This window comes from Molothrus aeneus, chromosome 8 (assembly GCF_037042795.1).
Source record: "Molothrus aeneus isolate 106 chromosome 8, BPBGC_Maene_1.0, whole genome shotgun sequence".
In the NCBI taxonomy this organism is placed as follows: domain Eukaryota; kingdom Metazoa; phylum Chordata; class Aves; order Passeriformes; family Icteridae; genus Molothrus; species Molothrus aeneus.
Window position 1 is genome coordinate 25,344,752 of NC_089653.1, and position 23,759 is coordinate 25,368,510.

A 23,759-nucleotide genomic window follows, 5' to 3' on the forward strand; every position below is an offset into this window, starting at 1 on the left:
ACAATCCTGCTAGGCCCATCTAGTTGGCAGGACCTTTTGAGTCTGCAGAGAGACAGAATCCTTCGGTCATCATAACCTATTTCAGCTGTTCACAGAGAAAACAATGCACAGTGGCTCAGCCCCACTGCCAGCACCGTGAAGAAGGCAGGCAGATTGTCCAATCCCACGCCCGTGCCTTAAACCAATGAACTGCCCCGGTTTACCAGGCAGCTCTGTCCTCCAGTGCTTTCTAGACTCTTGACAGTGTCAGAAACTTTGCTCCACAGTTCCTGTTGGCAGGAGTCATCCCCTAAATCCTTACTTCTTTCTTCCTGCTTCCATGTAGTAAACAAGACTTCTAAGGGAACACAAATGGGCATCTAAACTCCTAAAGACAGCTCCAAAGACTGTTTCCAATGCTGGGGAAAGAAAACCAAAAAACCTGCCCAAAACCAACCAACCAACCCCCCCCCCCCCAAAAAAAATAGAAACATACAAAAAAAAAAACCCAAAGAGGATGTAACAGGTAACATGTACCCCAGTGAATCAGATGCATTCCTACCATAATTGTCAGTTTTAACCATACACAAATCCCATATAGATACAGATATATATATCTCATATACATACACAGACACAGAAATGCATGCACATACAGTTCTCCAAGTAATGGACACGATACCTGCTCTAGGCTTGCTGCTGTTCTTTTTTTTTCTCCTGTGGCATCTTGATATGGTAAAATGAAGAGTTCAGCAGACGTGGGCAGGCCAGGGAGCACTGCAACCAGAACGTGCTTGCTGGAAATACCTGTAGCCTGATACAGAGAAATAATGGAGACAGAAACAGTGTGGATGGCACTGAATGCTGAGAACCTCTTCATTAAGGCATCACAGTACTTTTACTATGTAGGGTGTATCTCGTACATCTTGTTGGCTGAAATGTTTAAGTTAGGACTTTATTATCCCTGATTTTGACACATTAGACAAAATTCAGAAAAAAAGTACCCTAAAGGCATTAATACTAGGGTCATCTCCAATCTCATGTTTCAGCTGATGCTACACAATCAGATTGCTGAGTTATTATCCAGAAAAGGACCTACTTTGGTCCTCAGGGAAGTTTTGTTAGCCAAAGGAAGGAGAAACATAATTTGATGAATCTTCCTCCATTGCCTTTCTGTTGTGAGTTATCCACCAAAGGCACTTAAATCTCAAAGTTTTGATTTAACCTGAAGTTTTCAAGTGCTGAAATTAGTTGGTCACTTTTAAAGAGGTGGGAAAAAATTGCCTTCAGGAGGTACAAGGACAGATCACAGATGCACCACAGAGATTCCCTTGCAGTAAGGACTTGGAAGCCTCTCAGACATTAACTGGACCTAAATCTCAGGAATTCTTCTCCATGGTACTCCAGGAGCAAAGACATGGAGGAGTAGCTCATTGGAGGAAATGGTGGATGCAGGACAAAGGGTCAGCAAAACTGATCATAAATCACCATTTTCTGATCCTGTCCTATGGATAACCCGAGTGTGACTGCTGACAGTCTGGGGAAAACCCTGTGGAGTCCCCTCCACCATACACCAAGGAAAAGCATCTGGCTTTGTTCCCTTTTTTTATTTTGCTTTGTTTTGTAAAGTGGATTTAGGAAAAACCCTTATAAATATAGAAAGGTTTCTTACATTCTTTACAAGTATTCGGTGAAGCCAGGGCTTACATTATTTGTGCTTGCCTATCATGTTGCTTTAAGGTGTCAAGAAAGACACAGTATTGCCTTCATTTTCAGAGGCTGGGAACAATATTTTTTTTTTTTCAGAAGTGGGAGACAGTAATCAGAAAATCAATGATGCAAGCAAATAATTATGATCAAAACAAGAAATAGGATATTTCATGATAATGTGAAATTATCCCTACTCAGAGTGAAGATCAGATTTTAGTACAGAACTATAATTTTGTAGGCAGAATTTCATCCTGGTCTGATGATATTCTGTAATAAGAATACAATACTTTAATAAAAGTTCATAAAAATTCTATAGCACAGCTATAATTTCCTATTGAATTATTTCGTTATTTGACTCATTTTTATACCTTTTACTTAATTGCTGTAGAAATCTGCTGGGTTTATCTTTAATTTTTACAGGAACTTCTCACAAAGGCTTGTTTAAGGTGAATCATTTAGCTATATAAAGATGGATAATTAGCTATCAATTTTTATTTTTTCAATCAAATAACAAAAAGACTCTGTGTTTTCACTGCTCTGCTTTTGGAATGTAGCCTTGGTACTGTGGTTTTACAATTCTTCTTTTTTTATGGTTTGGTTTTGCTTTATTGAGATGTTTATATTCTGAAAATTCATCCTGAAGATAAATGGATCCTTGAATACTTGATACAGACATAAATACGTCAGAAGATAAAGCTCCAGAAAAATGCTCTTTTTTTCCCTTTCCTCATGTCTTTTAACAAAATTTCAGAAAAAAAATCTCAGAAACAATCCAGACAGTTTTGTGCACCTGATTAGTACAGTTTTTGTAGAGTTTTTGCACAGATGATGCCACAAATAACACTTAAGCTTGCTAATAACATCAACAAGACTTTTGTCCTTTCAAAATCTGAGAATCTTTATTAAAAAAAAAAACAGAAATACTATTTCAAACAATTCCTCGCACTATTTTTCTACTGAGCTGAGAAACCCCAGCTATCTCTTCTAACTCTTATTACATCCTCAATTTCAAATGCAAATCTTCAGCTACACTGGAATATTTTTGTGACATTGTGTTCCATGGTTAAAGAAGGAACTTCAGAGAAAACCAGCATCCAATCCTGCCCTGTGAGATTCATGCTATATGAAGGACTTAAAGTACTTGCTGTGGTGTTCTTCTGTGTAGCAATAATTGTTTAATTTTTAGTTTCACAAGTTTTCTACAGCATATTTGCAATTCCATTAGAAGAGTGCTGCTTTACACTGAAGGCTGACTCTGGGCACCAGATTGTCTTAGGATGAGATCATTTCACCTGTCTAGAATTTAGGATGCTGGCCTCAAACACTGTCAATTCTCCATTTCTGGGTGATGGAAACAAAGAGACATCTTGAGATAACAGCTGATCCAGACCTAATGAAGGGACAAATCAGGAACCAGAACCCTTGTAAAACAGGCTATGCACAGAGCTTACCTCCACCAGAGCTCTCTTGACTACTCTGCTGATGTCCCTTCTCCACTCTGGGATATCTGGGTTGTAGTCATCCAGGTTTGGAGAGAACGATAACCTCAGGGACTGAAATTTCTCTGCAGATACAATGGCAGTGTGGTGAGTACAGACTGAAATGCCTTAATGCCAAATGAGAGGGCAGAACCTTGTGAAACCTGGTGCAGCTCATGTTTTGCTTAATCAATTTGCAGATGGTGCACAGACTGTGAGGAAATCCAGCAGTGCACCTGAGAGACTCAGTGAGAGATGTGGAGAATCTCAGAGATTCATCACTTGAGTGCCTTGGAAGGGAAAAAGTGATCAGTCCTTACTTGAGGGGATGAATAGCACTGCAAAGGGAGCTGTGTTGGGAATGTAAATTGTTACCTTCAATTTGACTTCTGGAGCAGGCACACCCTGTGTAGGAAGCTGTGATTGGGCTCTCACAGATGTGCCCCAAACCTTAGAGATCTTAATTGGAAGGGAACAGGGATAAATATGGGGAGAGGGCTAGCCTTGGAAAATGTACCTAATCTCTGTTGCTGTTAACAAAGCTGCCCACGTTGATCACTATCAGCTAAAACTGGGATTCCCAGTGGGTTTTAGGCTCCATCTACACTCTATGGTATTTGTGTGCCCTAACTGCTTCTGACACATGAGAACAATGTCAAATTAGTGCAGATTTCTGTGCAGAACTGCAGCACACAGCATTGATTTATCTTTCAAGCTGAGCAGCTTTTGTGTGAGTTAAGAGGCCTCTGCTGGCCAAGAAGGGGGAAAACCAGCTTACAAAATAAACTAACATTTTGACAATCATGTAGGATGATCAAAGAGTGATGGAGCACATGCAGAGGGCTCTGGGAAGGAGATCAATGTTCTGCAATCATGTCAGTCTGCACTAATGTCAATCAGTGGCCTTCAGAGATACTACACTGGACTGGTAACACTGGAATTCAATTTATAATCTCACTCAAAGCATTCTGGAATAAAGACCTCTTGTTGCTGCCAACTATCCTGGCTCTCTAAATTTTGACTATGGAGAATCCTGTGTGAAATAAAAGCGGAAGAACTCACCATACACTGCAATAGTCTTTGTGTCCTGAAGAATGGTGTTTCCTGCTGAGACCTGAACAGTGATGGTGTTCATCCCTTCCACAGAAAATGTGAATGTGATGCTCCCTTCCAATGTGATCAGTGGCTGCAAATACATCATAAAAGGAAAAATTCAGTTAATTTGGCTGGAAAGGAAAAGCAAAAATGAGTTTGGCTCTCTAACCTATTGGGATGGTTTGAGGAGTTAGTTCCAGATTGGAAATTTCAGACTCAGGAGGGGCCCTGTGACATGGCAGCTAATTTCCTAGGGAGGGCACACAAATCCCAGACAGGGATGTTCTCCTGAAGCTCAGAGTAAGGTACCTATAATTTCCATAGGAGCTATGTAAGATTCCAGTGCTTCCTTTCCACTTGGCATGTTGGTTGCTCTGGATCCCGTGTTAAAATGCCCACCTTTTCTCACTCCCCAGAGGGGCCCAGATCCTGATATAAAGTCCTGCAACACTCACTGCTCAGGTAGCAGCCTCCTTTCCTAAATCTTCTGTAAGTGCTTTATTTAAGGTGACTCAAGGGGGTTGTCACAAAACCAGCCAAATTAAGAGAGATCCCTTCAGCTGTGAACAAGTTCACCAATGAGTTGTGTCCTCCAGCAGACTCTGCCTTAACTTCTCTTTTCACTTGTTAATGACTTCTGGATGAGATCTTCAAAGCACCCAGTATTAAGTCAAACTGTTGCCATTGCAGTCTATAGTGAAACTCACGCTTCAATGAGAACAGAATTAGACCAACCCTGATCACTTAGGAGCTTAGGAGATCAGAGGGAAGGTTAAAAGATGACAATCACAGCCTCTAAGTACCTCTAGGGGGAGATGATTCCTGATAGAACAGAGAGTTCTTTAATCTACACAAAAAGGCATAACAAGATCCAACAGCTTGAATCCCAGACTAGATAAATTCAGACTACAAACACGGTGCATGAGTTCAAAGCTCAGAATAATTAGCTGTGGGGAAATAGTTGAAGGAGATGGTCAGAAGGACAAGCAGTGCATTTTCTATCATCTGAGGAAAATTATTAATGCAAAACAACAACAACAACAACAACAGCAAGTCAGGTCCTGCCCCGGTCACAAAAAGTTAAATAATGGAGAAGGTACTGATCAAACTTTCCAATCTGAATTATACAGAAGAGAACAATGTGTGATTATGAAGGTCCCTCTTGGCTCTACAAAATCCATGACAACCTCTCCCCTCAGAAACTAATTAGGGTTTCTGGGTACTTTAGCCACAATTATATGTGAAGTAACAGTTCTAATGTCTATGCAGATTTACCAGGACTGCAAGCACAGAGGCAGCAGAATGTGATGGATGATACTCTCATATCTGAGCAGAGCCCTGGGGCAGGGAGGTGTGTTGGGAACCATTTCATACCCGTAGCACATGATAATAAGGTCCTTTTGCACATGTGGTTTAGCATAGGGTGCTTGGGCTCAGCATAGGTCAGTCCAGATATAAAAACAGCTTCAGCTTGAATGGTTGTTTTCCTAAAAAAGACTTCCAAAAGCCCCTACTTTTTTTCTTCTTGTTACTGAAGAAAGGAGGGTGAAGAGAAACAATAGAAAGTCTTCCAGATTTTGGTTAACTTGTTCACCTTGGATGGAATTAAGGAAGAAAGCTATTGGCACCTTGCATGAAATAGACATAAACCCTGCAGCTAAGTCACAGCCACAAACACAAAGCCCTACTCACATTTCCATGTCATTACCTCCAAGGCCCATTAGTATCTCAGTATTTGGTTTATAATTTTCTTGCATATGTGACTACATAGAAGCATTCCCAGATCCCTCTCTCCCTCCCTCTTCTGTCAGAGCGTTCCTCCAGGGTTATTTTGACCTCAGTCCATCAGGAATACAAACCTCTGTGTTGTTCCCAAACCACCAGACATAAGTGAGTGTTCCCACTTGGCTTGGCCACAGCACTGCTGTGGCGTTGATCTCCTTGTTCTTCGTGGTGACAAAGGGCAGAGATAAGTGAACGTGTTCCAAGGGGCCTGCAGAAACAGAAGCAGCAAGTGAGCCCTCTCTCCATCTGAAAAGTCAACCTGGGTGGGATATCCATTGGTTTAGGGAAGAAAAGTCTTCCCTAAATCACTACGGGACATGGCAGAATGTTTGGGCTTTGTTTTCCTCTAGAGAGGAAGGCTTAAATCTGCTCCTCAGAGAACAGGAGCCACCCCTGTACCTGGAGCTGAAAAACTTGGACTCTCTACTGCATGAATGTCATAAAATCAGGAGCTTATATGACTTTTACAATAGGGACAGAGCCCTGTTGTGTGAGTGCGGCCTTCACTGGGAAGACATAAGAATGTGCAGGACAAAGGGCTTCAGCAGATGTGAAGCATCTTTGCTGGAAAACTGCTATGATTTGGTGAACTTCAGCAGAAACTCTTTCTGAAGGCAGCTATTCACTGAGTGCCTGCATTTTATTGTTACCTTATACTCCCTCCTTTTCATCAATAAACTCTTTTATTTCTTCAGTATAAACAGAACATAATTCATACGACAAGTGACATTATGCCCAGGGTTACACATTTCCCATCTTCTGGAAACAGATGGGCCTTTGTTGTTAAATCTTGTTCTATAGATTATTTTTAAAATGTGTTCTGACTGTTCACTAAGAGAACAAAGCCACTGTCCTGAGTGACAGGGAAAGAAAAATAAAGAAACCTCAGGTCACACGAGGACATGGGTTCCTTAAACAAATAAGGCCACATCTCCACATCCTCTATCAGTGAGCTCCCCAGTGATGAGAACCACAGCCTTGCATTGTTCATATGGAGTGGAGATGCACTGCTAGATGTATTTCCAGGGAGGCTCTTTCAGGATACACCCCATGCATGAATCACCACTTAGACCTTGCTTTTCAGCCTAAATGAACATCATACAGAAGAAAGCATCCTGTACAACACAATAGGCAGAGTGAGGAAAAAACCTCTCCCAAATCAGACTGTATAAAAAATGCCAGAATAAGGACCAGTGTTCCTGATTTATTACCGAAATGCATCGTTCCCTGGATTGTAGACACAGCTACTGCTTAAGCTGAAGCAGCCCAATTAAGAGTTTTCCATTATCATATTAACCAAAGCCTGCTATGCATGAGACAATGGCTTGTTTTGCCTTTTATAAGCAGCAGTCAACACTTTTGGAAATTCACGAGATGCCACAATTTCACTCTTGTGATTTTAATGGCATCCTCCTTCTCAGATCCATTTCCATCACCACACTGTTCCTGTTTTCAGCAAGACCCTAAGGCCTGAAAAACGGCAATTTCCCCAGCTAAATGCAGTGACAACTGGAATGATGGAGCCCGTGAAAAGTCTGATACTCTCCAACATTACTGCATCTCTGCTCTGAACAGATGTCAGATGATCCTGCATGGCAGAGAGTGCTCAGCACCTCCTTGGACCTTCCCCACAGAGTGGCTAGGAAGGGATATGAAAGAATGGCTCAAGCAACCCAATTCTGCCTGAGCATTTTCCAGCACAGCTGGGTCAAGGAGGCTGAAAAGCTGAGCTAGTATCTGGCCAGCAGATGGGGATAGCTCACTCTGGATAGGCCCTCCTGGTAGGAGACTGTTTCTCCCAGGTAAGCTTGAAGAGGATTCAAGAACATTAATTTCTGAGCTTCATGCAGGGTTATGGAGGCTATGGCCTTCATCTGTCCCAGGAAAAAGTACTGTACAAGCTCCAGAAAACTGTAAGGGAGAAACTTCTCAAAAGGCTCACTTGCACAGGTGATGTTATTCTGAAGCATCCAGGCAAATCCACAACTAACTTTCCAAGAGAAAATTTTGACATGACAGCTAAGAGACAGGCTGTTGGCTTGAGCAGTTTACATACAACAGTTTCTATTGTCCATCCAACTCAAAATGCTCCTGCCTCACAGTAACCTGCATTTCTGGATCCCTGGAGCAACTGCAGGAAAGGCACTGCAGGAGGATGAGGAGAGCATGGGATGAAGGCTTTACTTTTATCTTTGACACCACAAGCACCAAGGTTCAGTGCCTGCAGTTTTTTCCATCAGGAGGAGTGCTGCCCACAGATAAGGAAGGTGCTGGAAGGCCCAGCCCTAGCTGCAGACACTCATGTATTAACCCTGTACCCAGGGATCACCCAGTTTGTAGCTGTTCCTAAAACTCCGGATGTTCAGGCTGCACATTGCTTATCTGTGGATCTTACAATACAGCATGTATGTCTATTTTAAGGACAGGTATTTTTGCAAAACTCCCCAAAGGCCAAGTTCAAACACCCCAAGGAGAATATTCAGCAGAGGGCTGAGTGACAATGCAAGCTTTCAAATAGGATTTAGAAGCTTTTGTGGATCAGGCTGTTAGACTCTGGAGGGGGCTGGATCAACTGTACATCCCTGTCCTCAGCAAGTCTCTTGCTAGCCTGAATGGCAGCATGCTCATTTTTAACCTGTTTTGCAGCCTCAAATTCTTGTCATGTAGAGAAAGGTGAGACATATCCCTTAAAGCTGTCACTTCTCCAGGGACTCTGACACACATAATCTGGGCCTGGCTGCAATGATCACTCAGTGTTTAAATCCTGTGCTGGCATTATCTATGTAAAATACAGAAATGTACACTATCAGCTGCTAAGTCACACAAACAAATCTAAATATTGTTTATTTCTTGTACAGCTTTAACAATCAAAATGGCTCATATGCCTTCAGTGTCTCAAGAGAATGATTTAGAGCAGCTCTAGACCAGAAGGACACTATGAGTGAGTGAAGGCTGGACACCTGCCAACCAAAGGTGTTTTTGAAGGGGGACATTCAGGGGGATATTTGTTCCTGCTCTAGTCTTCCTCCATAAAAATCCCATCTCCTACACTCCTGCCTCCCACTGTTCCCATCTGTAGACACAATGGTTCTCCATTAAAGAGCTGCTCTCCTACCCTGAAAAGGTAGCTGCTTTCATGCTGTGTGAACCCCAAAACTAGAGGTAAGTGTAGGGAATGTGCCAAATCATCTACACAATATTTGGAGTAAGTTTGGTAGTTGGTAAATAATATTTCTGTAAATGTAACTTCAGGTTTTGGAATTTCCTTTTTTTCTTAGTAAATCTGGCATAGAGGCACACAGTGAAAACATAAATAACAAACAAAAAACCCCACTGTATAAAGAAAATTATGGCCCCAAACAAAATCCGTTAAGAATGTTACAAAATTTTGATAAATAGATTGACTCTTTGGGTTCATAGGTTCATAACCATGTGCTAGAATAAATATGAAAGGATACAATGTTCCTTTTATCCAAGAACTTGGGATACATTTCAGTTGTAAATCAGACACATATGAAGTATGAAAAGGTTAAAAAGGATAGCAGAAAAGCAACGTGAGGATTTTTTTTTTTTTTGGCAGTACTATTTAATACAAAGGTTTTGGTTCCTATGACAACAGAAACACTGAAAAGCACTGGTTTCCATCCCAGAGGTGGGTGTGTTTCATTAGAGAGCAAAACATGCTCAAAGTAAAATTCAAAGCTTTTAAAAGTCATTAAAGATCCCTGGGTGTCTTTGTTGTTCTGGAAGTGTAAGCTTGATAATGAAAGTGCATTTCAGAAAGGGCTGGACAGTCCTTTGAGGTGTCCCAAATTAGACTATCCAAAACTAGAGGTAAAACATGATTAAAAAAGCAAAAGTTATTGATTAGATTCAATAATCTTAGCGGTCTTTTCCAACCTTAATGAATCAATGTTTCCTCTCAGTCTGGAATCAACAGTCTGTCCGGAGGACACGTGAACGCTCATCATTTCCCACCACTCTGGACCCAGCTGCCAAATTCCAAACGTCACCTCTAGCTCCAAAAAATAATTCTAAAAGAAAACCAGCAGCTAACAAGGGGTATGAAGATACATACATGTTACATGCAGGTAGAGAACAGCGCTGTCAGAGCCCAGGCTGTTTTCCACCAGCACGGTCACCCGGAATATGCCCACGTTCTGGTAGATGTGCTTGATCCCATCCTCTGTAGAGCTGAGGTTGGCATATGACACAGCGATGCCATCTCCAAAATCCACCTGGATGAGGGATCTCTGGAGGTCTCCCTGTGGTGGAAGAGAAAGGATCAAAACAGACTCTGTGTTGCTTTTGAGAGACGGGATCAGCGGGGTGAGTGAGAGCAACCAGAAAACAGTAACGAGGTCTGATGCACCAGAGGAACAGCCTGCACTGACCTGTCAAACAGCCATGGCTGCTAAAGATCCCTCCCTTTCATGTGAGATGCAGCATCTTGCCTTACCTTTGAACATCCTCACCCCCCAGGAAATCCCCCTCTGGCTCTGCATGGTGCTCATGCTGCCTGTGCTCACCCTTGCTGGCTACTGCTGTGGAGCACCTCTCCAGCCAGGTGCACTGAAGCAATGGGCACTACCTGGAATGATGGAAAATTAATAGCTGATCATTAATAACCTTTCAAAAAATTGGCTGAAAGGACATTTCATTTACTTTGGGTTTGTTTCCTCTTCCTTTTCTTTCTTCCTTTTTCTCCCTTTTTTCTTTTGACAGAGAGACAGTCCTCTGGATGCCCAATTTCCCTTCTGGAATGAAAGGTACCTGTGTGAATGGATGGCATCAGGCAGGTATCCACACCAGAAAGAGAAGTGAATGTATGTGACTATAAGAGGAAATTGTAACAGAACTTTTCTATTCCTCATGTTCCCTCAGTCTTTTTATAACTTGTTGTGAAGGCAGAAATAGTGGAGGCTTGCCTGAATGGAAAGCAAAAAGAGCAGAGCTATACCTGATGGTGGCAAGAGCAACAAATTTTCCCAGATGCTTTCTTTTAATAGACTAAAGTTGTTTTTACACTGCCCTGGCACCCTGCTGGAAGCTCTGTTGCTTCCAAATAGATGAGACAAAAATAACTCTGTTGCTCTGTTGTGGAGAATCCCAAACTGAAGTTGTGGCAGGGGAAATGGTGTGAAGAACAGAGTTCTGTCCTTTGTTGAGCTGAGCTATTAGAAAGGTGTGCAGATTCAAACATGATGCAGTGCTCTGGGCACTTGTGTCTGTTTGACTGAGCCAACAGAAGCTACCAAATGGGATTTGCTTCCACAGCCAGAAGTGAACACACATGACCTCTGAACATCTTTCAGAGGAGGACTATTATCTCAAGTCCAGTGCAGGACTCAGACCAAATACAGAGATCTCTGAAGTACCCTTCAATGCTCTCCAATGCCTCCAGGTCCATCATTATTAGGGTTTTAGTTGTCTTTTCTTACTCAAAAGGAGATGATGTCTATGAATATGTCTTTGAAAAGCTTTTCACATGGTTAAAACTGTGCCACCATAGTGACCCTGCTGGATTTACCAGCTCTGAGGATATTCAAGGCCATGCAGTTGAACGTTGTTTCAGGTTGTGGAATATTCCTCCACATATCTGAGGTAGCAGCAGAAGATGAAAAGGGTGACAGAATAGCCTCATATCTGCAACTGTCAAAATTTGTGTTCTAATGAACCTTTTTCTCCTCTTGTCTTCATTTTGTCCATAGCCATGAAACTCATGCTGCCTACAGGTGTATCCAGGAAAGGAGCCATTTCTAAGGTGTGCAAGATTTAGACTTCAATTCCTAGGTAGAGAAGATGCTGACAGAAACAACTGAAAATCTAATTGGAGAAAAACTTCAGCTGCTGTTCCCCCAGTCTTTTTTATTTGTTTTGGCCTTTTCTGTTTTAAAACCCTTTGAACTGGAAACACATTTTCCACTCAGTAAGATCCAGGCTGCAACACTCCTCTGAAAATGCCACATTTTGGAAACCTGACATTAAAAATTCTAGCTTAGGAAATGGGAGAGAAAAGTCAGGAAAACAAAGAGACTGTGTTTTGACTTGTTCTAATATTTTATCTGTGCCAGGTAAGAGCACAGGCAGAGTAAGACAGGAAGAGAAAGCAGATGAGCCAAAATCCAAACATTTCCCACATAGCCCACACCTGATTTAAACCAACTCAACTGTCACTGTCTCTTGTCTCCAGCATCTCTCCAGAGCCACTGGCAAGAGCTTGCTTTAACAAGAGAAGTTTTGTTCTGCAACAATTTGATGCCTATCCATACATCTTGCAAAAACTCCTCCTGTTGCTTTTTTCAGCTTCTCCTTTTTATTTTGTCAAGCTCAGTACTCCACAATAGAATTTTTCTGAAGCTTTTAGCCCAAATTAGGCAGATGCAAAACTCCCTGCATTACTTGCAGGAGACAGACACTGCTGCTGCTGGAGTGTTTTCATGGATTAATTAATTGTGTCTTCTTTAGATTAACCCCTTTCTCTGCAATCTTGATAAAGGCTTTTGTGCAGCTAAAGGTTTAAACATATGCTGAGCTTTAAGAAATTTTAGCCTGAAAAGAAGCCTTCATAACTAAAAACAAGTTTGCCAAAGCCCCATATTAAACCCTTTACCTACCTAGACAACATTAGTTACTAAAATGTAAATCAGAAATTGACTATTTTCTAAGGTATTTTCTCATTAAATGTCCAGGGTTTTTTTTCAAGCATATACAAAATATTCCTCTCTCCCTCCTTCCTGGTCCTGCCTACTAAGCCAAGTGCACCTTTTTCCTGCATTTTGAGTGTACACAAGACCTGGACATTACCAAAAAACTCTGGGAAGCTTCCTGCCTCAGGGTATATCAAGAAACATCCCATACAGTTTAAAATAATATTTTTATATTTTGATTACTTTTATGCATCTCTCAATATTTTGGTGGATGTGAAATGTGAGACCCACCTAGCAGGATTCTCTCAAACACAACACTGTAATCTTGCCCTGAAAGCTGTAATAATGCATTTTCCTTATTGACTTTGAGTATTTGTATCTAAATATTAAAAAATGGAACAAAGCTCAAGATGTATAATTTTGGTTCCCATGTTTCAGATTTCATTTTTAAGTCTTTAATTATGCACCGACTTCTGTGTCTTCCTTAGAGATGTTGACAATAGATTTAATTATCCTTTGCAAGAAACAGATACGGCTGCTGTTGGAGGTTTTCATGGATTAATTCATTGTGCTTTCTTTAGATTAACCCCTTTCCCTCTTTGGCATTTTCCTGTTACCAAAAGAAATCATTTATCAAGGATATTTTTACTGGAACTGAATATCTACACATGGCATACATTTAATCTAGATCTGTTTAAAGTATATTCTTAATTTTTACCAGATACTCAGATCCAATTTGATCAAGAACTTAAAAACATGCTTTCCTGTGCAAATCTCTGCTTTCAGAGAGATGGCTTTAATTTTTCAAATCAGAAACCGAACAGAAAGGTGCCTTTTAGTAGGCCAAATAGCTTGATACTTTTCACATGTACTTCTTTTTCAATACCAAATAGTGAATTGTACTGATCACATAATTCATCCTGACTGCCAGTTGTGGCAGCTCAACTCAGCTATGAGCTCTTTTTACAGTACTAGATCTTCTGTGCCCCACAGGAATCAATAACAGCTTCTCAGGATTATGCAGAATAATTCAACTTGTGGGACTGGAAGTGCATTACAAGACTGTAGTGCTGTGTGTCATTAGGAAGGCAAGGTCCACTTTCATACATTTTCATGGAATTTCAACAATGAATTTAAAAATGCATGAAAGGCTCTGATTTCTCCCAACCAGCTTGTCCTCATCAGAAAATGCAATTATAATTCAGATGACAGTGCTACAGGGGAGGGTACATTCTGTATTATTTGTGTGTTATTACAGGAGTAATAACGATACAATAAATGTATTGTTATCTTACGATAAACAGCCGTGACTCAGCATGTGCATTGAAAGTTAGGATGAAGGTTTCATATTTCTGTAATCATTGCTAACAAACTTATGATATCAAAAGAGGGAACACAGTGGGATACCATCAAAAAAAAATACAGACTATGCTTTTAATTACTACAAGTTTTGCATCTTTAATTTGAGTACATCAACAATCGAAACAATCCTAATGCTAAGCTCATCTCCAGAAACTTCAGCTGAATTGAATACTGAATTGCACCAAACAATAGTGCTGAGGTGGGAAATGTTAATGGCACTGTGCCCCCAGCAGGATCCCCAAGCTCATTAAATGTACCCAAGGCACAGTGTACCTTGTACAGCCATGTATCAACATTGTCATTACAGAGAGCCACAGCACTCTTTAGGAAATTCAGGGCTTCATTTGTATGTTCACGTGGTAGGAGAGAGTCCTCTGGATTCATGAGCAATCACTACACAAATGCAAGGCATGGGGGGTATGAGGCAGAAGGGAATAAAACATCAGAAAGTTTAAGTTTCTTGCTCAAGGTCATGCAGAAGGAGCTCAGAGTGCGGTTCAGGAATGAGTTCAGATTGCCTGAATTGTAGCCTGTGGCCTCAAGTGTAGGAACAAATTAGCTTTCCCCACACATTAGTCTAATCCAAACATCACACAGCAGCAGCAAGCAGTTAAAAGCAAGCCAAAATCTACTCCCAGTGGAGTGACTTTGCCAAGTGAGAACTGAGGCAGACTGGAATGTCAAAGATTTTTTGCTGTCATTTTATCAAGATAAAAAATAAATTAGAGGAGGCAGTTTCTCTGTGAATTATCTGTAATGAAACACTCAAAGCCCTGAACCTTCCTGTCCTGAATGTCTTTACCATCCATTTCCTCAGCAAAGATGTGTGAGCAATGGGATGAAACAAGTTTGAAAGGCATTGTGCTGAGCAGCATTGCTCTGAGGCTGCAGCTTTCAGGGTCTCTGCTGAAGCAGCACAGCTGCACAAGTGTCTGATGTTCACACACATAACTCCAGCACACAAATAATTGTGGTTGTGACAGGCAAGAGACCTACATCACCATGTGATCAGGAAGGCACACAGAAACAACACACACTTAATAAAATCCCTCTGTTTTCTACAACAGAGAAGCAAAACATGTCAAGGATATTGGGTTGAACAACTTAAGTAGGAAAAGTGCCTTCGTAACTTCGCAGTTTGGATTTCTTTGGTTGCTGTCCAAAAACAAAGCAAGGATTCAGGCTTTTAGGGAGATAAACAACTCTTGTTGAATGCTGCAGTGTGAGAGGTACCAGCCCTGAGCCTCTGCATGTAGCCCAGGCCAGGGAAAAGGATTTACCTTTAAACTGGCAGCATGTTTAGGCAATGAAAAATTTGCTTTTAAGCATAGCTAATTATCTCATGTGCTGTCACACAATGACAAAAATGCTGTTGGTATTCTGCTTATCTCATGGAAATTTAAGAACAAAATTCCCAGCTTAAGTATGATGCCTTGCTTATTAAACACTTCCAAAATACTTCATAAAATGCAATACATGATAGTTAGTAAAGGCAATATTGATGATTCCTGGCTATTGTCACCCACTAAAAATACCATGATAATTATACCCAGATTAACTGGACAAATAACTTGGCCAAACCTTTCCAATAATGGGACCATAAATATTAAGTGCAAGGTGACCTTGCAAGCAATTTAGTAATTCTAAAAGGTGACAGGTGACTTAGATCACTTTTGAAAGAATTCTTTAAATCATCTTCAGATGATTTAAATATGACCTGTTGGTTGGGTTTGCTTTTAATGTTATTTATATGCTGCCAGATATAAATGCTTCACAGGAAAATGTCATGTGAGTCAGGGTTAGAGAAAATGGGCCAGAATCCCAGCTCTCAGAAATCAGCAATGTTCAGTGTGCTCCTGGGTTTGGTTCCTGCCCTCCCTCCATTTGCACAGACTTCAGTGATGATTTTGTGTCTTCTTCAATAGCAGAACACTTCTGAATGCCTTGTCCTTGCTTCTCTTGAGGCATCTTTTACTCACACTGTGCTTTTGTCAGAATGCACAGTCGTGGCTCTCAGCATCACCACAGGCACAACCAGGCTCTACAAGGAACCACTGTGCTGTGGTTCCTGCCCCTGAATCCCACACCTGAGTGAAAACATCAGCTTTTTACTGCTGCCATTTGTCTCTCCCTGCCCTCTTAGCAATCTGCTCCACTACAGAGACACAGTGAATTTTCAGGGCCTCCAGTGAACCTGCTTCTGTAGTTTGTCATCTTTTGAAACCCATGTGGATTCCTAGATGGAGCAGAAAGCCCTAGAAAGATAACAAGAGTACAAATCTCAAACAGACTCTTGTACCTTGGCTCACCAGTTTCTCTTTTCTTTATTTTTTCCCCTTTTCCTGCAGATCAAGTGGAACATGGACATGAAAAAAGAGAGCCAGGAGGCTGCAGTTTTGAAGGCTTCTGCAGATTTGAAGGCTTCAAACAAACTGTCTCAGAGGGATACAGGAGATGTTAAGATGCAAAAGGAAAGGCCATTGCTTTTTTACACCCTGAAAGATATCAGCTGTCACTCACACTAAAGGAGGAGTCCTCACCAGGGTGTAGCACTCTAAAATACTGCCCACCACTCCAGGGGGCAAGGGTTGAATAGGACACACTTTTTTCACATGCTGTTGCAGGAAAATATGGTCAAGGTGACATATCCAGCCCTTTTTAAATTTCCTGATCTCTTCCCCTCAGTAAAAATGGAGTGGCACAGATTTTTTGGATACTGATCATCCTGGATTGTACTGTGCTATACATCTGTGCAGGGCAGAACTGAATAGAATTTGGCAAATTCTTATCTTGTGATACTTCTGCCTTGTATGCAAGGGAAAGGAACTTCCCTTTGAGAAGCAGGGTTGGATTAAACAACCTCCAGAGATCCCTTTCAATCTCAATTATTCTGTGAAATCAATATCCATTTTATAAAAGGATACTTCTTCTTTTGATAGGCTGTTTAACTTTCCTAGTGAGTGGTGGATTTTTTGTCACTGAAACAGTTAAATTGGTAAATGGTTTAGTCTACACACAGTTCTGTTGCTTCAACTACATTTTATTCCCCTACAGCTTGCACATAAGTGGGCAAATATTCCTGTTTGTTGAATACTTCTTTTGTTGCAACACCCACATAAAGTCATTGCTAGACAGGGTAAAATTTGCCCAAAGGTTTTGTTGGTTGCTCTTTAAGTTGACAAATCTAGGAGCAGGAGGTCAAGATTCATCTAACAGGAAGAGTAATTGGAAAGGCTGGAGGCTGATCAATACTGTTGCAGCCCTCAGAGCAATTCCTAACCTCTTCCTTATCAGATGCACTGGAAGAAGAGCTCCCTTTAGATCTCCTCAGAACTGACTGACTCACTCATCAAAACATCTGTTCTGTACTCCTTGACACCCAGCATGAGAGAGGCACCATCTCATACTGGAGAAGGTGTTCCTTCCAGACTCTGGTGCACACTGAAGCAGAGCTGCCAGAAAAGATCAGAATGAACAAAAGAGAGAGAACAATGCACAGCAGCTCCCTGCATGACAGAGTGGTCAAAGTTCTCTTACATGATATGTGAGCTGAAGCACTCACAGAAGAAAGAGCAGGACATTTGTCCTGAGTCTCCCACACTGTGGGTAATTGTCTCTCCCTCTGACTATTGGCATAACTCTTGGATAGTTTTGTGACTGACTATTCAGATTATCCATCTCCTTCTCCCAGTCTGTTTTAAAACTTTGCTCAGAAGAGAAGGGTGATGGAAAGTGCACTTTTTTCCTCTTTTTTTTTTTTTTTTTTTTAAGCCTGGAGACTGACTCTTGTTTTAGACCCTTTCCTTTTCATCTTTAAATGCAGAAATCAATAGCTTAACCAGATGAAATTATATGTTCACACTGTAACAGCACCACAGTAGCAATGCTGTATGACTGCCAGTACTGAAACAAAGTGACCATATTTTGGAGAAAATAAACATTCAGGTCAAAAACTGCTTTGGGTTAGATATGATGTATCATATGGTGTTGCCTTTACAAATCAGGACATCAGTTTGCTGGGGAAAGCATCAATAATAGAGATGTAAAAAAAAATTCTTTCCTCAGAGATGACATTTACTATGGAGAGGGTGAGAAGTAATTTCCTTGAATACTCCAAAGTATACACTAAACAAAAAAGGGATGCACATTGTCCCTTGAATACTCTAAACTATAAAGGGATGTACATTGTCCCTTGGTATTAAAGCATACTTGTTTTAGGATATTGGCCAGTAAGAGAGGAAAAGGGGTAGAAGTTTAAAGAAATCAAATTAGATTATGGAAAAAGAGAAAACTTCTTTGTGAATGTTCCTGCTTGTGCACCTGCAATTAAACACAGGTAGAGAAGTGCTGAAAAGAAGAAAGAGTTGAAAAGATTTAAATACCTTTTTCTATGGATTCAGGAATGGAGGGAGCGGAACAATGAAATACCAAGTTAAGTTACAGATATAATAAAAACACAGATCAGAGCCCAAATCAGCTTCACAATTAGCTTCACAATGAATTTCAGACTTAAGCCTGCTGAGGACATCTTGAGATTTCACCCATAAATGCCTAAACAATATGTACTGATTTGTGTGATGGGAACCCAGCTGCACATGTACTATTTGTCATCTTTGGTTTAAAGCCAGTGGAAAACAAATATGTAAATTCAGTTTCAAAAACCAGCAGGAAGCAAAAAACACAATTAAGGATGGGGGATCAGAATTCAAACCTGCAGTCTTCAGCTCTCCTGTGAAATTCCCAAACTAAACCCATTCCCAGGTTTTATCAACTTCTCCCAGACATCACCCTGGGCACCACAATGACACCCCTTTCATCTCCATACATTTTGGAGCAAACTCCACCCAGCTACATCCTGGCCGTGACTGACTTCATACCATCCTGTCTTGCAAACGTTTTTATACCACCCTCTTTGCAAACTTCTCCTGGCATGATTCCCACTCAGATACACCCAGGGTGAATGTCCCACGGATCCCACCTCCTCCAGCTGCACCAGGAAGGTGACGTTGTGGCCCTGCTGGGCCGTGAGGCGGCCGTCGGCCGTGAGGATGCGCAGCCCCTGCGGAGGTTTGCCCGGGCACTGCTGGGGCTTGGCCGTGTAGCGCTCCCGCACCCCGTCCGTGCAGTTGTTGGAAACAACCTTCCGGTACCTGCCAAGGGAGACAGAGTGTGGGAACCCAGGGAATATTTCCCTGTCTGCTCTGCCGTGCCCTGACCCCCAGGGGAACACTGACTTTGACCCTCACTCATGGAGAAAGTTTCCTAAGCTTCAAGACAGACTAGAATCCACTAGAGTGTGAAGTAGATTGTAGAGAGCAGTCTAGGTGTATCACTTAGGTGGGAAATTTAGGTTTTGGGTACAATGTACAGTGTACAAACCCTCCAAACACAGCTTGGATTGCTTTGTTTGCTTTAATCATTTGTATCATAAATGAAGTCTGCCAGGATCTTAACTTAAACTACATCTTCCATTGCCTTCCAAGAGGGCCAAAGAACAGTCAGCATTCAGGCTAGCTGCCCATCTATTACTTCACTTCACATGGACATCACTTTCATCTCTCTCCACTAATTTATCTTCCAGTGTTTCTGCCTTACCTGATCTCACAGGATTTTAAGGGAAATCTTTCCAGAAACATTAATGATTTGACCTTACAGTCTCCACCCAGTTTTTTATTTTAAGGCATCATCTTCCAGAGAAAAACCTGGGCCATACATGATGGAGATCTGGAGTGACAGATGTGCAACCCAACAAAGGTGGTGATGAAAGTGTCCTAAGGGCTTCAGCCAGCTTTGGCACATCTACGGGTATAATCTGTAGTTGTCATTGGATTAAATCCATATGGGTGCTCTAGCTAAGTAAAGCCTGGTGAGCCACTTACCCAGTGCTGTTGAGGTAACTCTGTCCAAGGCTGCAGTCTTTTGACAAGGAAGATGGGTTATACCAGAATGCTGGTAAACACTGGCCATTGCTGTGGCGTTCATATCCATAATCACTGTTGTGACATTAAAAGAAACCATCATATAAAGCCCCAAAAGAACAAACACGGTATTAGCTCATGCTCTCTACTGTTAATATAAGTTTTGATTTTCCTCTGTCTGTTTACTAGCATTTCTCATTTTATTTTCACTGACAGAACAGACTCTTCCTTCCACTTCAGTTTTTAATTGGGGTGATTATCTTGCATAAATCCCAGTATAAAAAAGAAGAACCAGAGCAGGTAATTTAAGAGTATTGCATCAACTGTTCTCTCTTCACAGACTAACAGTACCTCTCAGGATCAAATCTAGGCTCAAATATAAAAAAACCAAAACCAAACCAAACAAACAAACCCCCAACAAACAAACAACTCCCCCCCCGCAAAACCCCAGAAATCTAAGCTAAGTTAAATCACCACTGTCTCAGTCATGTCTTAGAAAAGTAAAGGGCTAAAAAGCTAATTGCATTTGGAAACAATACCACACAGGATGCAGAGGAAAATTTACAGCTCTGAGAGAGCTCTTGCCTGAAGACATTAACAGCATATTTGGTAATGGGAAGGAATTTTGTGATCTTCAATTTTCTTTTTGTTTGGACGAGGAAATGCTACTAAAAAAATCACATGTTAGAAACAACGAGTCAAATTTTAATCTTTTGTCACAACTTGAGCTTAGCTATGATTAAATTTGCTTTGGTTTCACTAAAAACATTTCAAATTGTTCCTGATTCCAAATAAACAAAGACTCTATAAAAAAATGTTATTGCAGGGAAAAAAAAATCCAACTAACAGAAAATCTTTTATCAGTATTCCATTCACATGTGGGTTTACTTTCCAGCTGTTGAGTAATGAGGAAAGCTTGGTTGGATAATCATTCTTATTCCTTTCACTAAGCCTTCTCCATAGTTTATAATGGAGCAGTAATGGGATGTTGTTTCTGAGAACTGCTATACAGAGTCCACAAAATCCATTCCAATATTCCAGTTGCAACACAATCCTTGATCTTAAAATGGCACTTTTCTGCAAAGTATTTTTTACTTATTATCTTTAATGCCTTGGTACCAAGTAGCCTGATTTTCCAAGAGAAGAGGAGTAGGGCAGTGTTAGATTATGTGATTAAGGGTTCATATTTGTACATGTATGTAAAGAAGCACAGAGGAAAAACAGGAGATGGAAGAATCCCCATCAACCTGATCAGAGTTAGTGGAGCCCCTGCTCCAGCTCCTCCCAGAGCTGCCACAAAGAGCCATCAGTCCATGGCCAGGGTGAGACCTACAAGATCATCAACAAGAGAGATATTTATAGAAAAATATTAACAACAAGAAGAGTGTTTAACTTAATGAAGACTTTGTTCATGTGTCTTGAAAAAGTATAATGACTTAAAAATAAAATGCAGTAAGTGACTAGTAAACAATGTTAAGAAGCTTGCTACCAGTCTAAGATACAAGACAAAGAAGGAAAAAAGGAGACAATGTTTTGACTTATCTTTGTTAAGTACTTTGTAGTGGTTATCAAGAAAAGACATAGAAAATAATTCAGTCACCACATTTTAATTCTGCTTCAACTTTTTTCTTCTGGATAAAGAAAGAATTGTTTTGAGGCAATCTTAAAATGACAAAATTAAAAAGATGGCATTAGCAAAAGGAAATTAATGCTGTTTATCACTTAAGAAAACTACTAAACATATATTGGACTGCATGACTATTCCAAAGGAACATTTTGGCAGCTGTGGTGCTTTGGGTATCTACAACAAGTAATTGGGAACATACTTTAGGAAACAGCAATAAAGTAGATGACCTAAATGGTCTTTTCCTCATTTTTTTTGACTGAATTTTCATCAATCTATTTACTCAGATGGTTCCAACTCAGTGCTGCTTAATTGCTTTGGAAGCATCAGCCAGCCAATTCTCCACTGCCATGTGCTTCTATAATCATCCTTGTTGGAATAAGAACACTATAGCTGCAGAATACACTTTGTAATGAAGAATAACACCATTCTGATTTGCTTGGAGAAAACAAATATTTACATACAAATGGGACTCCTGTATTTTTGTAATTCATTTGTAAATACTCTGCAGCACTGTATTCCTAAGTTATCGTTTGTGACTCTAATTAAAAAGCTGTAACACTGTACACTCAGACAGTGTTCTGTAATCAGGTGAAAACAAAACAAACTAATACAGTGAAATCTGCCTCAGAGGGGATCAGTACTCACAATCCAATTTGATGCAGCAGTCTGGGCTTTCTTACTACGCACATGTCTACATTGAAGCTACTATTTTGGTTCCTATTCCTACCTGTAAATCTGGTCAAGCCAAGCTGGACTTAACTAGTTTAGACTGTACGTGGATCATATTTTTCAAAGTCAAGAGAAAGAAATCCCAGGATTTTCCACAGCAGAAATAGCTATAAGCACAGAAGTTGCACAGTGTTGTTTTCAGGCTTGCAAATCATCTGGCTCATTAAGGCCCTACAGAAATATCATCCCAGCAAATGACATGAATTGCTGCTCCATATCCCTCCACAGATGCAGCAGCCACCCATTCACCTCTGCAGTCTTGGAATCTAATGAATTCCTTGGCTACAGGCTGGTGCACGCAGAACACTGATGCTGACAACAAATTGCTGCCTACAATTTGGCACAACAGGCTTTGTAGCAATCAAGAAGCATTACCATCAATTGGATGTCCATAGCATGAGCCAGTACAGCAAAGTCTGGAGATGGGGAAGGCATCAGCCTCAGCCTGCAATCAGCTCCCTGAGTCATTGCCTGGGAGCTGGGAATTGGAATTTGCATATATTGATGATATTTTGTGCCTGCCTGAAAGGAACTCGGGTGACACAGATAATGTATCTCCTAAAAAGGAGGGGAGCGTTTGCCATCAGGGATTGCTTTATCAGTAGGAAGCAGCCTGTCTTGTGGCTCTCATTGATTATGGTTTTACCCTTTTACTGGTTTAAACTGGAATCCTATTTGTCTTAGTCAAGTAGAACTGCAAGTTCTTTTCTGTAATTAGATACAAATTCATTCCAGACATTTTGTATCTCTGCTCAATGCTCATGATAAATTCCTTTATCTAATGTTATTTTCACCATAGGTAATAATCAAAGAAAAGAAATCCCCCAAGGAAGTTTGTAATTTGAAAAGAGACCTGACAAACATAGTTTAGTAGAACAGTTAATTCACATGGAATTATTAAAATCCTACTGCTCTAAGATACAGAAATAACCAGTTAATTCAGATGAGTGATTTCCATGTTTATAGCTTCTAAAAATCAATATATCACTTAGCATGTAATCATAGAAATTCCTTAAGATTAACAGCTTCACCTTAAGGTCAGCTATGCCAGAAGCTGACAATGCTCCTTGTGCTTTTGCATACTGAGCTTTCCAAACATTTTTGGACATTAAATGGGATGGAATTGAGCTATCTCTGAAAAGAGTCACCTTTTTCTGTAGTTTCCAAAAGCCCTGGTGAGAAGAAATAACTGTGGCCACAGCAGTGGAAAAGTCTCACTACCTTTTTATTCACTTAATACCATTTTCTAATATTTAACCATGGTTCAAGTGTAGATGTGTATTAAAGGGGAGCTGTGCTTGTTCCCCAGTTCTACAGGACCTGACATGGGATTTTATTCAGACAAGGATGGATTCAGCTACAGTCTGAACTGTGGATCTACAAAGGTGTACAATTATAATTGCACTGCAGTATTTGGAGTTGAGCT

The 23,759-nt window shown here is 40.7% G+C and overlaps 1 protein-coding gene across 4 annotated transcripts in view; it reads right to left on the reverse strand.

Annotated features, from left to right (window-relative positions):
• Positions 1–23,759, reverse strand: part of SORCS1 (sortilin related VPS10 domain containing receptor 1) — a 257,959-nt gene that overhangs the window by 15,693 nt on the left and 218,507 nt on the right. For all 4 annotated transcript variants that reach the window (XM_066554121.1, XM_066554122.1, XM_066554120.1 and 1 more), the window contains exons 17-23: positions 19,939–20,052; positions 19,038–19,209; positions 10,126–10,312; positions 6,122–6,255; positions 4,230–4,353; positions 3,141–3,253; positions 662–793 (exon numbers count right to left, since the gene is read on the reverse strand). In XM_066554121.1, the coding sequence (XP_066410218.1) occupies positions 662–793; positions 3,141–3,253; positions 4,230–4,353; positions 6,122–6,255; positions 10,126–10,312; positions 19,038–19,209; positions 19,939–20,052 (976 nt within the window). The remainder of the gene's footprint in view (positions 1–661; positions 794–3,140; positions 3,254–4,229; positions 4,354–6,121; positions 6,256–10,125; positions 10,313–19,037; positions 19,210–19,938; positions 20,053–23,759) is intronic.